Source organism: Astyanax mexicanus, chromosome 1, assembly GCF_023375975.1.
Source record: "Astyanax mexicanus isolate ESR-SI-001 chromosome 1, AstMex3_surface, whole genome shotgun sequence".
NCBI lineage: Eukaryota > Metazoa > Chordata > Actinopteri > Characiformes > Acestrorhamphidae > Astyanax > Astyanax mexicanus.
Window position 1 is genome coordinate 104,284,001 of NC_064408.1, and position 14,863 is coordinate 104,298,863.

General features: G+C 40.8%; 1 protein-coding gene across 9 annotated transcripts in view; it reads right to left on the reverse strand.

The window, feature by feature from the left end:
• LOC125780968 (repetitive organellar protein-like) overlaps positions 1 to 14,863 on the reverse strand; it is a 72,558-nt gene that overhangs the window by 34,857 nt on the left and 22,838 nt on the right. The window contains exons 1-3 of one of the 9 annotated variants that reach the window (XM_049463455.1): positions 11,118 to 11,495; positions 10,831 to 10,884; positions 3,026 to 3,091 (exon numbers count right to left, since the gene is read on the reverse strand). The exons of 2 other annotated variants lie outside the window; for them this stretch is intronic. In XM_049463455.1, the coding sequence (XP_049319412.1) occupies positions 3,026 to 3,091; positions 10,831 to 10,884; positions 11,118 to 11,409 (412 nt within the window). In that variant the 5' untranslated portion in view covers positions 11,410 to 11,495. Of the gene's footprint in view, positions 1 to 3,025; positions 3,092 to 10,830; positions 10,885 to 11,117; positions 11,498 to 14,863 lie in introns of those variants that run through there. 6 more of the 9 variants (XM_049463451.1, XM_049463468.1, XM_049463453.1 and 3 more) reach the window with 6 other exon arrangements.

A 14,863-nucleotide genomic window follows, 5' to 3' on the forward strand; every position in this document is an offset into this window, starting at 1 on the left:
TACTGGTTTTACTGGTGGAGGATTAGAAACAGGGGCTGAGGTCCAGCACAGTGTACTGGTTTTACTGGTTCAGGATTAGAAACAGGGGCTGGTTTTACTGGTTCAGGATTAGAAACAGGGGCTGAGGTCCAGCACAGTGTACTGGTTTTACTGGTGGAGGATTAGAAACAGGGGCTGAGGTCCAGCACAGTGTACTGGTTTTACTGGTTCAGAATTAGAAATAGGGGCTGAGGTCCAGCACAGTGTACTGGTTTTACTAGTGAGGATTAGAAACAGGGGCTGAGGTTCAGCACAGTGTACTGGTTTTACTGGTTCAGGATTAGAAACAGGGGCTGAGGTCCAGCACAGTGTACTGGTTTTACTGGTTCAGGATTAGAAATAGGGGTTGAGGTCCAGCACAGTGTACTGGTTTTACTGGTTCAGGATTAGAAACAGAGACTGAGGTTCAGCACAGTGTACTGGTTTTACTGGTTCAGGATTAGAAACAGGGGATAGTTTTACTGGTTCAGGATTAGAAACAGGGGCTGAGGTCCAGCACAGTGTACTGGTTTTACTGGTTCAGGATTAGAAACAGGGACTGAGGTTCAGCACAGTGTACTGGTTTTACTGGTTCAGAATAAGAAATAGGGGCTGAGGTCCAGCAGAGTGTACTGGTTTTACTAGTGAGGATTAGAAACAGGGGCTGAGGTTCAGCACAGTGTACTGGTTTTACTGGTTCAGGATTAGAAACAGGGGCTGGTTTTACTGGTTCAGGATTAGAAACAGGGACTGAGGTTCAGCACAGTGTACTGGTTTTACTGGTGGAGGATTAGAAAAAGGGGCTGAGGTCCAGCACAGTGTACTGGTTTTACTGGTTCAGAATTAGAAACAGGGACTGAGGTTCAGCACAGTGTACTGGTTTTACTGGTTCAGGATTAGAAACAGGGACTGAGGTTCAGCACAGTGTACAGGACTGAGGTTCAGCACAGTGTACTGGTTTTACTGGTTCAGGATTAGAAACAGGGACTGAGGTTCAGCACAGTGTACTGGTTTTACTGGTTCAGGATTAGAAACAGGGGCTGAGGTCCAGCACAGTGTACTGGTTTTACTGGTTCAGGATTAGAAACAGGGACTGAGGTTCAGCACAGTGTACTGGTTTTACTGGTTCAGAATTAGAAATAGGGGCTGAGGTCCAGCACAGTGTACTGGTTTTACTAGTGAGGATTAGAAACAGGGGCTGAGGTTCAGCACAGTGTACTGGTTTTACTGGTTCAGGATTAGAAACAGGGGCTGAGGTCCAGCACAGTGTACTGGTTTTACTGGTTCAGGATTAGAAATAGGGGTTGAGGTCCAGCACAGTGTACTGGTTTTACTGGTTCAGGATTAGAAACAGAGACTGAGGTTCAGCACAGTGTACTGGTTTTACTGGTTCAGGATTAGAAACAGGGGCTGGTTTTACTGGTTCAGGATTAGAAACAGGGGCTGAGGTCCAGCACAGTGTACTGGTTTTACTGGTTCAGGATTAGAAACAGGGACTGAGGTTCAGCACAGTGTACTGGTTTTACTGGTGGAGGATTAGAAACAGGGGCTGAGGTCCAGCACAGTGTACTGGTTTTACTGGTTCAGAATTAGAAATAGGGGCTGAGGTCCAGCACAGTGTACTGGTTTTACTAGTGAGGATTAGAAACAAGGGCTGAGGTTCAGCACAGTGTACTGGTTTTACTGGTTCAGGATTAGAAACAGGGGCTGAGGTCCAGCACAGTGTACTGGTTTTACTGGTTCAGGATTAGAAATAGGGGTTGAGGTCCAGCACAGTGTACTGGTTTTACTGGTTCAGGATTAGAAACAGAGACTGAGGTTCAGCACAGTGTACTGGTTTTACTGGTTCAGGATTAGAAACAGGGGCTGGTTTTACTGGTTCAGGATTAGAAACAGGGGCTGAGGTCCAGCACAGTGTACTGGTTTTACTGGTTCAGGATTAGAAACAGGGACTGAGGTTCAGCACAGTGTACTGGTTTTACTGGTGGAGGATTAGAAACAGGGGCTGAGGTCCAGCACAGTGTACTGGTTTTACTGGTTCAGAATTAGAAATAGGGGCTGAGGTCCAGCACAGTGTACTGGTTTTACTAGTGAGGATTAGAAACAAGGGCTGAGGTTCAGCACAGTGTACTGGTTTTACTGGTTCAGGATTAGAAACAGGGGCTGAGGTCCAGCACAGTGTACTGGTTTTACTGGTTCAGGATTAGAAATAGGGGTTGAGGTCCAGCACAGTGTACTGGTTTTACTGGTTCAGGATTAGAAACAGAGACTGAGGTTCAGCACAGTGTACTGGTTTTACTGGTTCAGGATTAGAAACAGGGGCTGAGGTCCAGCACAGTGTACTGGTTTTACTGGTTCAGGATTAGAAACAGGGGCTGAGGTCCAGCACAGTGTACTGGTTTTACTGGTTCAGGATTAGAAACAGGGACTGAGGTTCAGCACAGTGTACTGGTTTTACTGGTTCAGGATTAGAAACAGGGGCTGAGGTCTAGCACAGTGTACTGGTTTTACTGGTTCAGGATTAGAAACAGGGGCTGAGGTCCAGCACAGTGTACTGGTTTTACTGGTTCAGGATTAGAAACAGGGGCTGAGGTTCAGCACAGTGTACTGGTTTTACTGGTTCAGGATTAGAAACAGGGGCTGAGGTCCAACACAGTGTACTGGTTTTACTGGTTCAGGATTAGAAACAGAGGCTGAGGTTCAGCACAGTGTACTGGTTTTACTGGTTCAGGATTAGAAACAGGGGCTGAGGTTCAGCACAGTGTACTGGTTTTACTGGTTCAGGAGATTTACTAAATCTGCCAATGATCAGATGTTGATGTTGTGATGTTGGGAGCATAATTGCTACAAAAATGCTACAGTAATTTATGTTATTCATTTTTTTTGTTGTTGTCTTAGATCTACATTAATAAATATCTCAACTAAATGTAATGACCATTAAAACATATCTGTCTTGCATGAGTCTAGAAATTCATGTACATTCTGTAAAAAATTGTGAATTTCTTACCTTGGTTCTCCTTTTTTAAGATCTCCACTTCATTGTTGAGTGATGTTTTCAAGTCGTTCAGCTTCTCTAAGTAATAAAGGGAACAGTATACATGTTATATTTATTAATGAACACAGTTACTGCTGAGCTTTATTCTGAGAATTAAATCTGTTACAGATGTTTTTTTAAGTCCCTTAAACTCAGAACCGATATTTCCTCCACTGCACTCTGACTCACTGTTTAAGATTAAGTTGAACAGAATGAAGAGAATTTAAAAAAGAGAATCTCACTATATTTTGGGCTAAGGACACGGTTTGCATATATGATATTAAACAGAACAAATGTTAGTGAGCTGTTTTCCTACATGTGTACTTATTTTACTCGTTTCTGATTTCATAAGGTAAATGGTTTGCTCTTCATTGAAAATCCTTTTCAGATTTTTTGGCAACCACAAGTCCATCTTCTCACCTGCCAGGTGTGTTTTAAAGAGGAAGGAGGTCACGATCGCAGACACAGAGAAATTTTACTTGAAATTTGTAAAGTCAAAGGGTTTTAGGCAGTAAAGACGCTAGCATTACTGCTACTGTGTGTTGACTGGTTTGTGAGCCTGTTTAAAAGACTTTTAACTGGAGTTTTAGTTAAGGCTTTTATTATTGATGTACTGAAATATTTAATATTGTTGCAATGAGATAATTTGTACTTTTTATTAGTTGGAACAACTGGGCAAAATATGATAAACTATGATTTTGCCCAGTTGTTCCAAATAAATTCATTAATTTTGAACTCACTCTGGAGTGCCCACTAGTGGTCAAAAACCTGGAAGAAATTTTTAAGTGGCTATTTTATTTATCATATGTTGCTTTGTTGGTGGTGTGCACAGAGAGACTTCTTGTAGGCATTAGCTTGTGTGTTTTTAGTACTTGATTTTTACAAGCACAGATACACGTGAGGCCGCTGTGTAGCCCGCTGCTGTTAGCCTCCTTCTCCCAGCTTCACTCTAAGCCCCACCTACTCTGGGCTGTATGAGATGTAAAAACACTACCTCACATGACCATCCTCTAACTAGTATATGCCTATACAACATTCATATACTACATCCCCGTTTGTTAGGAACTTTTAGATGTTAACAGAACAATGTACTAACCTTTACCGTCAGCCCATTTCAAAGTCCTTGAATCTTGCAGGCTGTTTCACCAACCTGCCACTTTTCGTGTGCTGCTCACAAACACCACTTTGAGTGTCCATCTGTAAGTCAGAGTGTTGTATGTGTTCTTCAATTGACTGAGTCTGACCAGACTGCACATCATCATCACAGTCGTCACCTTCCTCACTGACAGTGACTGTGGCGTTTCTCAGAGGTCTCAGATGTCTACCGTTCCGTCTGTACCTCTGACCAGTAGCTGTGATTACATCATATGACCTTGGTTCCTGTCGCTTGCACTCAATCGGGGCTGGTTTCCTTTTATCCTTTAGGAGTTTCCATGCTGACACTGGTACCAGGTTCAAACACACTGAGAGGCTTTGTGTGTTGATTGTAGTATGTGGCTTGCCTCTGTTGTAAGCTTACTAGTCTCTCTTTAACCACCTCAGGGTGCTTGGGTTTTAGAACAGCACAAGACATTGGTATGGTGCTTCGGAGTAGTCTTCCCATCAATATCTCAGCTTGTGAGAGACCTAGACCAGTTACGGGAGTGTTTCTGAGAGCCAGAAGAGCCAGATGAGGGTCTTTTCTGGTCTGTTCTGCCTTTTTCATCATGGACTTTACAGTTTGTATCATCCTTTCTGCCATTCCATTTGACTGTGGATAACAAGGGCTGGAGAAAGTCCATGTGATACCCCACTCTTTAGCAAACTGGCGCATTTCAGCACTAGCAAATGGAACATGATCACTCACCACCTCTCTGGGAATGCCATGTCTAGCAAATTCAATTCAATTCAATTCAATTTTATTTATATAGCGCTTTTTACAACAAAGGTTGTCACAAAGCCGCTTTACAGGAAAAACAGGTCCACGCCTCTTATGAGCAGCACCACAGAGATGCCAATTTTATGGTGACACAGTGGCAAGGAAAAACTCCTTGGAAGGAACCAAGACTCAGTCCGAGGAACCCATCCTACTCGGGTTGACCCGCTCAGTACAAACAAACAACAAACAAATAACAGAACAAAACAGTATAGAGAATTAATTTGAACTATGGCTAATATAACAGGTACTAATTTATGAATATAAGAATGTGATGGGCACAAACTATAGAGCTATGACTAATACAGACACAGATTCTGAATGTGTTAATGTTAATCAGTGCAGGGTTGCAGAGCCGGAGAACAACATAGCGGGCAGTGGAGAGCCAGACTGGGAACATCAGGAACAGCATCTCCATACATGTAAAAGAGATAGATAGAGAAAACAGAAAGGAAAGGAAGAGAAACAAAAAGCAGGAGTTAGAAGGGTTGTGTAAAAATTTAGATGAGTAGAAGGACAGGGCTGATTCCTGAAAGCTGGAACCACAGACGGACACATCCAGGCCGACTGGCCGGCCAGGGATCTCAGCACATGTGAGATAGATAGAGAGAGAGAACAGAGAGGGGAGGGAAGAAAAAGGGGTTAGAATGGTTTTATAAAGCTCTGCTGGAGTGGGATGGGCACTGGTAGCAGCAGCTCAGGACATGGGGAGAGAAAGAGAAAGCAGATAATTAGGACAGGGTTTATATATGCTGGATAAGCTGTAAGAGGAAGAAAATTGTAGTGAGACATTAATCAAAAGCTTGAGCAAATAGAAATGTTTTGAGTCTAGATTTAAAGATTGAGAGTGTGTCTGAGTCCCGTATATCAATAGGGAGGTTATTCCAAAGTTGGGGAGCTTTATAAAAGAACGCTCTTCCTCCTGCATAGTTTTTTCTAATACGCGGGACTAATAACAGGCCAGCGTCTTGGGAGCGGAGTGAACGCGGCGGATTGTAAGGAGTAAGGAGTTCCTGTAGATAATGCGGGGCCAGACCGTTGAGGGATTTATACATCAGGAGAAGTATTTTATAATCTATACTAAATTTAACAGGTAGCCTTCCAGCCAACAACGCGTTGCAGTAGTCCAGCCTGGAGGTTATGAATGCATGTACCAGCTTCTCAGCATCTTCCAGAGAGAGTATACTCCGGATTTTAGCTATATTTCTTAAGTGGAAGAATGCAGTTTTGACTATGCTACATATGTGAGCATCAAACGAAAGAATTGGGTCAAAGATGACCCCAAGGTTTCGCACAGTTTTACCAGGTATAATTAAGTGCCCGTCTATGTCTACAGTATTAACATTTATGTTTTTATCAATATTAGGACCTAATAGAAGGACCTCAGTTTTATCAGAATTAAGTAAGAGAAAGTTGTGTGTCATCCAATTTTTTATGTCTTTAATACAGTCTGTTATTTGATTTATACAGAGCTCCTCGTTGGGTTTAGCAGATATGTAAAGTTGCGTGTCATCAGCATAGCAGTGAAAGTTAATACCATGCCTACGGATAATTTTACCCAGTGGTAGCATATAAAGAGTAAAGAGTAATGGACCCAGTATTCTTCAAATACACCTTTCAGTTTTGCAATTACTGAGTGAGCTGTTTTGTCAACCAATTGTTGCACCTCTGGATACTTAGACAAATAATCCACTGTCAGAAGATAGGACCTGCCTTGCAGCTCAAATATGTCTATACCCAACTTATGCCATGGTAGCTCAGGCAGCTCATGTGACTTCAATGGCTCTTTTGAATTCTTTGGAAGATGCTGCTGACAAGCTGCACATTGTTCCACCATGTGTTGTATGTCAGTGGTCATTCCAGGCCAATACAAGCATTTGCGAGCCTGATCTTTGGTGCGCTGCATGCCTTGATGTGCTACATGAAGTTGTTCCAGAACCTTTGGTCTCATTGCTTTCGGAACAATAATGCGATCTCCTGTCATGATTACATTACCACAGACTTTTATGGAGTTCCTGATTGGCCAATACACCTGAATTGCTGGATCCAGTTGCTTTTTGTGTGTTGGCCATCCTCTGCTATGTGCTGCCATCATCTTTCTGGAGACTTCATCTGCTAATGTAGCTTTCTCCAGCTGTTCACGCATCTGTTCACCTAATGCCTCAGTAGCCTCCATTGCATAGACTACTTTGTCCTCTGCACACACTTGTTCGTCCACTCCTTCAGTGTTGTCAAATGCTCGAGACAGGGTATCGGCTATAAGCATTTCTTTGCCAGGGGTGTACTTGATGCAAAGATCATAGCGCTGTAATTGCAGCATCATTCTTTGTAGTCTCGCTGGTGCTTTTCTTAGGGGCTTTGTAAAGATGGTTTCTAATGGTTTATGATCTGACTGTACCATCACTGGGACACCAAAAACATACTGATGGAACTTCTTTGCAGCAAACACAACTGAGAGCAGTTCTTTCTCGATTTGTGCATACTTGCGTTCAGACTCAGTTAGAGCCCGCGAGGCATATGCCACTGGCCATCCTTCCTGAAGCAAACATGCACCGAGACCATCCTTAGACGCATCTGCTTGTAGGACAATCTGTTTGTGAGGGTCAAAGAATCTCAGAGTTGGAGCCTCAGCTAGAGCATTTTTTAGATTGTCCAGTGCAGTATCATGTTCCTGAGCCCAAATCCACTCCATATCTTTTCGCAGAAGCTGCCGCAAAGGTGCTGTGATGGCTGCTTCATTTGGTACATATTGTGCCAGGTATTTAGTCATACCTAGGAGCCGCTGCAAACCTTTGGGATCAGTAGGAGCTGGCATATTCATGATTGCCTTGACTTTCTCTTTGTCAGGCTGGACGCCCTCAGGAGTAATCACGTAACCCATGTATTTCACAACCATGACCTTGTACTGCAATTTGTCTGCACTGAATTTTACATTCATCTCTTTTGCTCTCTGCATTACTTTGTGCATCTCAGCATGTTCTCTCTCATCAGATGCAGCAATGATCATGTCATCTGCTATGACATGTACACCTGGAATGTCTCCGAAAGTCTCACTATTCTTTTGCTGAAAGACTTCACTTGCTGATTTTAAACCAAACGGAAGACGCTTGAACCTATATCGCCCCCATGCGGTGTTGAAGGTGCACAACAGAGATGATTGCCTGTCTAGCTTGATCTGCCAATACCCATCCTTTTCATAAAAATGGAGAACAGTTTCTTACCAGCAAGCTTACTTTGAACATCTTCTGCTGTGGGTATGGAGAAGTGTTGCCTTTTGACTGCTCTGTTCAATTCACGAGGATCAAGACACAATCTGAGAGAACCATTCTTCTTTTCAGTTATTACTAGACTGTTAACCCAGCTAGTTGGTTCTGTGACTGGAGTAATAACATCTGCTCCCTCCAGTTTGGTTAGTGTGTCTTTCAATCTTTCCATGATTGCAAACTGAATTTTCCTACAGCCATGTATAACTGGAACTGCATCAGGGTCGATGTGAACGTAATGCTCACCAGGGAACTCACCAAGTCCGTGCAACACCTCAGGATACTGCTTCACAAGCTCTTCTTTTGTTTGCTGGTGAGTTCACTTTTACTTCCTCAACTCGCCTTATGAGGTTTAGCTCCTGACATGCTGCTCTCCCTAATATTGGCGATGCTGTCTCCCTAGTGATGAAGAACTGCAGGCTTGCCTCCATACGTTCAGTGATACATTTTAAGTAGGTACACCCTGCTGGAGTGATCTGTGGCCCTCCATAAGCAACCAGCTTTGTGGTAGTCGGTGTGACATGTATGTGACCTGGCAGCCTTTTCACCTCTTGTAAAGGTATGACATTTGTGTCTGCACCACTGTCCAGCTTGAACTTAATGGGCAATCCTCTTATGTACATTGTTGTATGCCATGCTTCGTCTTGCTGTGTACTGAGCGCATGCACCACAGTGGATTCTAAACTGCCCACAAACAGTGAATCCATGACCTGTACTGTCTGTACTGTCTTCGTCATGCATAATTTAGCAAAATGCTTATTTTTCCCCGCATGCTCTGCATTTCACTCCATAGGCAGGACATGCTTTTGGGTCATGTGTTTTTCAACACCTGCGACACACCTTTGCATCCACTCTTCCTTTCTTTTGTTGAGAAAACAATGGTTTAGTAAACTGTGACTTGTTTGACCGCCTTATTTTAGCTGTTTCTGTTAGCAGATGAACTTCATTTTCTTTCCTTGGAGCCACCATTACAGTAATTTGCGCTCGTGCAATCTCTGCCGCTCTGCAAATGTCAATGGCTTTAGACAGCGTTAACTTGGGTTCTCGTAGCAGCTTTTCTTTAACGTGCTTATCAGTAATGCTGAAGACAATTTTGTCTCGAATCATCTCACTTTCAGCAGTGCCAAAATCACAGTCCTTGCACTTTTGTTTCAGTTCAGTAACAAACTTATCATTGTGCATGTTCTCCGGCATTGCATAGGACCAGAACTGATGTCTCTCAAAAACTACATTTTTCTGTGGACTGCAATATCTTTTGAATGCAGTGAGAATTTCATCTACAGTGGGGTTATCTGGGTCTTCGTGCTCAATGTCGAGCGTATTGTACACTTGAAGTGCATCCTCACCTAGCGAGTGCAGTAAAATGGCAACTTGAACTTCTCTGTCCTTCTTTTTAAGTTCTGCTGCAGTCATGTATAATTGATACCTCTGCTCCCATCTACGCCAATTTTCGCTGACATTCCCCGTCAAAGCTAGCGGTGGTGGAGGTCTAAACTGCTCCATATCAACTCTTAAGGACACCGACGCTGAAATTCACTTGCTAGTCTTTTCCACTGACCTGCTGCAGAGCCCCCGAGCTGAGACGGTTTCTGGCGCAATGTACCTCCTCTGTAGTTCGGCTTAGCTGCTAGTCAAAACTTCTGACACCATATCATATGTTGCTTTGTTGGTGTTGTGCACAGAGAGACTTCTTGTAGGCATTAGCTTGTGTGTTTTTAGTACTTTATTTTTACAAGCACAGATACACGTGAGGCCGCTGTGTAGCCCTCCTTCTCCGCTGTTAGCCTCCTTCTCCCAGCTTCACTCTAAGCCCCGCCTACTCTGGGCTGTATGAGACGTAAAAACACTACCTCACATGACCATCCTCTAACTAGTATATGCCTATACAACATGCATATACTATATTATTCTCGTAGAGATTCTCCAAAAGTACTTTTTTGTGGATCAAATTGGGGTCTTTATTGCTGACGAGAAAATATAGAGGAAAATTTCGAAAAAAATGCAAAAATAATCTGATATTGCAAACAAAGAGGAGAACATAAGTTACCTTTTTTCACTTGCAATATTTTTTTATGAAGAATCTTTTGCAACACCACTTTTTCTTTTTTTTGTGCTTTGCATTCTTTTTTATTTTTACAATTCTTTCCATCTTTTGCGTTCCTTTATTTTGTTTGCGAATCTATTTTGACCTCTTTTTAAGGTGGGGGCGACTGTACATTACAAAGTACTATTATTTTTTAATTCATTATTTTTTAATTGCAGTATGAAGGATCTGATCTGAATGAATGTGTTTAACTGATACTTCAGTACTGAATATATCTCAGTATCAGAGGAAGCACTTTGGATTCTCTGTCCAGGAAAGACATGCTATAAATAAGATCAAAGATTCTGTTATAAAACACTCATATTGATTAACTAACTGAGGACGTAGCTGTTTACTGTAAGAACTGAACATAACTCAGCTTTGATCACATGATCATCTGAAAGAGGAATATCTCAATAATAACAGAACTGCAATAACTGATATCAGCTGGGAGTCTTCTGTACTTTGTATCTGTGTACAGAAATAAACATTGTGTATAAAATAGTAAATTTCTTACCTTGATTCTTGATTCCTTCATTGTTGAGTGATGTTTTCAAGTCGTTCAGCTTCTCTAAGTAATAAAGGGAACAGTATACATGTTATATTTATTAATGAACACAGTTACTGCTGAGTTATAGATGTTTTTTTAAGTTCCTCAAATTCAGAACCGATATTTCCTCCACTGCACTCTGACTCACTGTTTAAGATTAAGCTGAACAGAATGAAGAGAATTTAAGAAAAGAGAATCTCACAATATTTCCTTCTTCTCTGATTTAGACACACACAGCATGCTCCATGATTTACCTTGATTGATGTGACTCTCCACCTCTACCTTCTTCTTCAGCTCCTCCACTTGACTCTCACTGGCTCTCAGTCTGCTCTCTAAGTTGTTCACTGCAGTCGTCGTGTGTCTCTGTTCAACTTTCAGCTCTGCCAGCACAGCGCTCATCTCTCTCAGTACAGAGTGGATGTCCTGCTGGCAGCTTTGTTGGGTGGAGGTTGTGGTTGTAGCTTCAGTTGTGGGATTCTCAGCAGCCTGAATCTCGTTCTCTCTGTCTCCTCTGTCTTCAGAACCCCTCAGAGTGATGCTATTCATCCTGACTGACTGTCCCTCCAGATAAACTGCACTCGTCTTTAAAACTCTCCCGCTTTCTTCTACTGTTTCACTGCTACACTCAGATACTATATATATAGTGGACATGTGTTAGTTATTAACTGTATTATCAGAATGTTTTGGTCTGTAATTTGTACAGAAACATGTAAATGTTTAACAGCTGATAGGTAAAATCTACAACAGTAATAAATCTCTGAAATAATAATGTAGATAGCTTAGTGTGGCCTTGTGGTGTCAGCAGAAAAATACCTGTTTTCTAATTTATAAACTATATTTTTATAAACTAATTTATAAACTAATTTATAAAATATACAGGCCATTATTAAATATTCCTCTAGCAGTACAAAATGTTGTGCACGTGTTAGTCATGTGTTTAGAGTGGACTATTCACCCTAATGAAACTACCCACAGTGATTAATAAGAATTGTGACTATAATGTGCAGAAAATGTTCATGTGTCATTTAACTGAGGATTAACATTTTGCAGTAGACTGATGAATTGTAAATCTGTAATTGTTAAATATATTTATCACCCTCTCTAACTTTTAGCTCAATATGAATATCATATTTAACTCCTCTCACATGATCATGCAGAAACTGCAGATTATGATCAGATCACATTATGATCTTCATTCAGAGATGATCAGAGACGCATTTCCACCACATTTAACACAAGTGTACACTGAATGAGATTTGCGTGTAGGGATACAGTTAGGCTGTGTTGTTTGATAGAGAGTAATACACTGGTAGTAGCAGGTGAGAGAGCATGATCACAGTCAGTTACAGCAAGTGAAATGGGAGTTGTGCACGTGTTGATGTGCTTTTTATGCAGGAGAGTAAAATCTGATCTTACCTGGTCACACTGGAAACACATTTTAGTAAAAAGTGTAAACAGAATCCAGTCTAAGTCGATCCAGGTACTAATCACATATGAAACTCATGCTAATGCAAGGTGTACATTGCATGATCAGTAGCAGGACTCCTTCTCTAGTTCATGATGTGTTTAATAATTTTATTAATAATTAATGACATTTCTCAATGTTATAGTTTTTAGAAATTAACTGTACATTACAAATGACCATTATTTCCATTACTAATGTACTCAGTTACAATAATCCACTGTAACATCAGGTTTAACAACTCAAAGTTCAGATTTATTCTTTTATAAAATCAGTTCTCATTTCATCACAATATGAATTACATGAGAGATTATGTTGTTCATTAAGTGTGAAATGGTAACATAGTGAAGATCACACATTATTAGTTACTTATTTTCCTCCACACTTTTAGTCATTACAACAACATGGAAGGCAGATATACAGTATTACTTATTTTAAAGAAAATAAAGGATAAAGTACGGATACAGTGATGAACTTTCACCTCTCTGAGTTTAAAATGTATATTCTGAAGTTAGTTACTGAAAATCACAGAGTCTCTTTACACTGAACATTTAAAGTTAAACTGCTCAAACAGGAAACAACATTTGACCACTAAAGGTGGTGTAATGATTTGTATTGTCAAATACCCATGCATTAGCTCTGACCTTCACACAGACAACATCTCCTACTTCCAGTAACAGTGAGACTCCATTAGAGGAATTTGCATCATTTGGTTGTTGATAAACATGTGCTCCTGTTACATGATGTCCATTCTTCTGTAAGGACACTGATACAGTTCTTCCACCGTGTCCATAAGCGTAGATTTTGAATTCATAGACTCCTCTGACAGGGGCAGTGAAAATACCTGAATTATAGATAAAGTGAGATAAAACAGGGATCTCATCAACCAGCCTGTTAAACATAGAATATAATGAACTTGATTACTCAGTTCAGGGGTGCATTTCCCAAAACATTCTTAAAGTTAAGAATTTAGTCTCATATTTAAGATTATTTGTAACCTAACAGAATTCTGACTCATTCATAACTGATTAAGAACACAGTTCCATCTAAAAAACGACAGATGACGCCAAATTTCCTTTAATAAATGTACAGACATGCTGAATCTGACCTAATCTAAAATAAATCATAACCTACCTGTAACTGGGTTGTAAGCGTTTCCGATGTTGATGAAGACGTGTTTGTAGACCAGAGTAACATCAATGCTGTATGGTCCATGACTAGCCGATTCCCCGCCTGAAAGTGATGCTGAAAACACCACTTTTCTCTCTTTAATAAACAGAATGTTGGAGAAATCAATTCAACACTGGTGATAGATTTATTCTGCTATATTGAACATTATTAATATTAACATAGTAACACATGTTGTCCAAATGCAAAGTTTCAAGAAATAAACAATGAATCACATTTACAGTGGAAATAGTGACACACGCTGTGCAAGTAAAAGAGCAAAAACTAAAATTATATGAATTATTATACAGATTAGAAAAACTTGTGGTTAGATTGTATATATTAAATGGGATAGTTTGTTAAATAATACTAATTCACTCTAAAACCTCAAGAAGAAAATATAAAAAACATTTAAGTTCAGCAATGCATCAATTTCTTTAATCTGTCTGTTTATAGAAAGTTCTCCCTCTTGATAAAGTTCTTAGAGGTTTTCTTAGAAAAACTGAATTCAGTACCTTGGTTCTCCTTTTTCAGGATCTCCACATTGTTCTCTGTGATCTTCAGGGAGTTTTTCAAGTCTTTCAGTGACTCTGAATAACAAAGTACACAGCATTTCACTTACAGTCATTTTCACCAAAGTCCTCATGTTTAATTAACTTTACAGTGGGAATTTGCAGAACAATTTAAACCTGTATTTAAAATAAACTGTGGGGAATTAAATATCTGCTGCTTGAATGTAGATCAGATTTCTGTAAATTTATCCAGATGGCACTGATACACCCACAGCGGACAGCATAGTGGGTGGTAATGCTTTTATGATGTATTTACGGTACACACGTGAGACTGTGGATGGAGGAATGTTAAATCTCTGCACAACTTAAGAAATGGAACGTTCTAATCCATCTGAAAACCACTATCAGGTCTCACTCTAACTCTGGTAATTCATGTCTTAACCATGAGCATACTGGTTAGTGTTTAACCTCACTCACAAGATAACACCTCACAGTTTATACTGGTGTGGGCGTTCCCAAGCTGTCCCCTGAGGCCACTTCAATTTACATATTGCTATCCCGTGACTTTAGGCATGTGAGTGTAAGAATCCCTCCATCAGTTCATCTTCTCATCTGCTTCTTCCTGATCAGGATCACAGTAAATACAGATTCCAGCTGGAATCATTGAACACAAGGCAGGAATCCCCCCTGCCCAGTTCACCAGTCTATCAGGTACCAGCACACTCACTCCTGCTAGTAATTTAGTCTAGCCTGTTCACCTGCCAGGTGTGTTTTAGAGAGGAAGGAGGTCACGACCCCAGAGACAGAGAACACACCTAACTCCTCAGTGACAGTGACCAGAACAAGAATTAAACCAGAG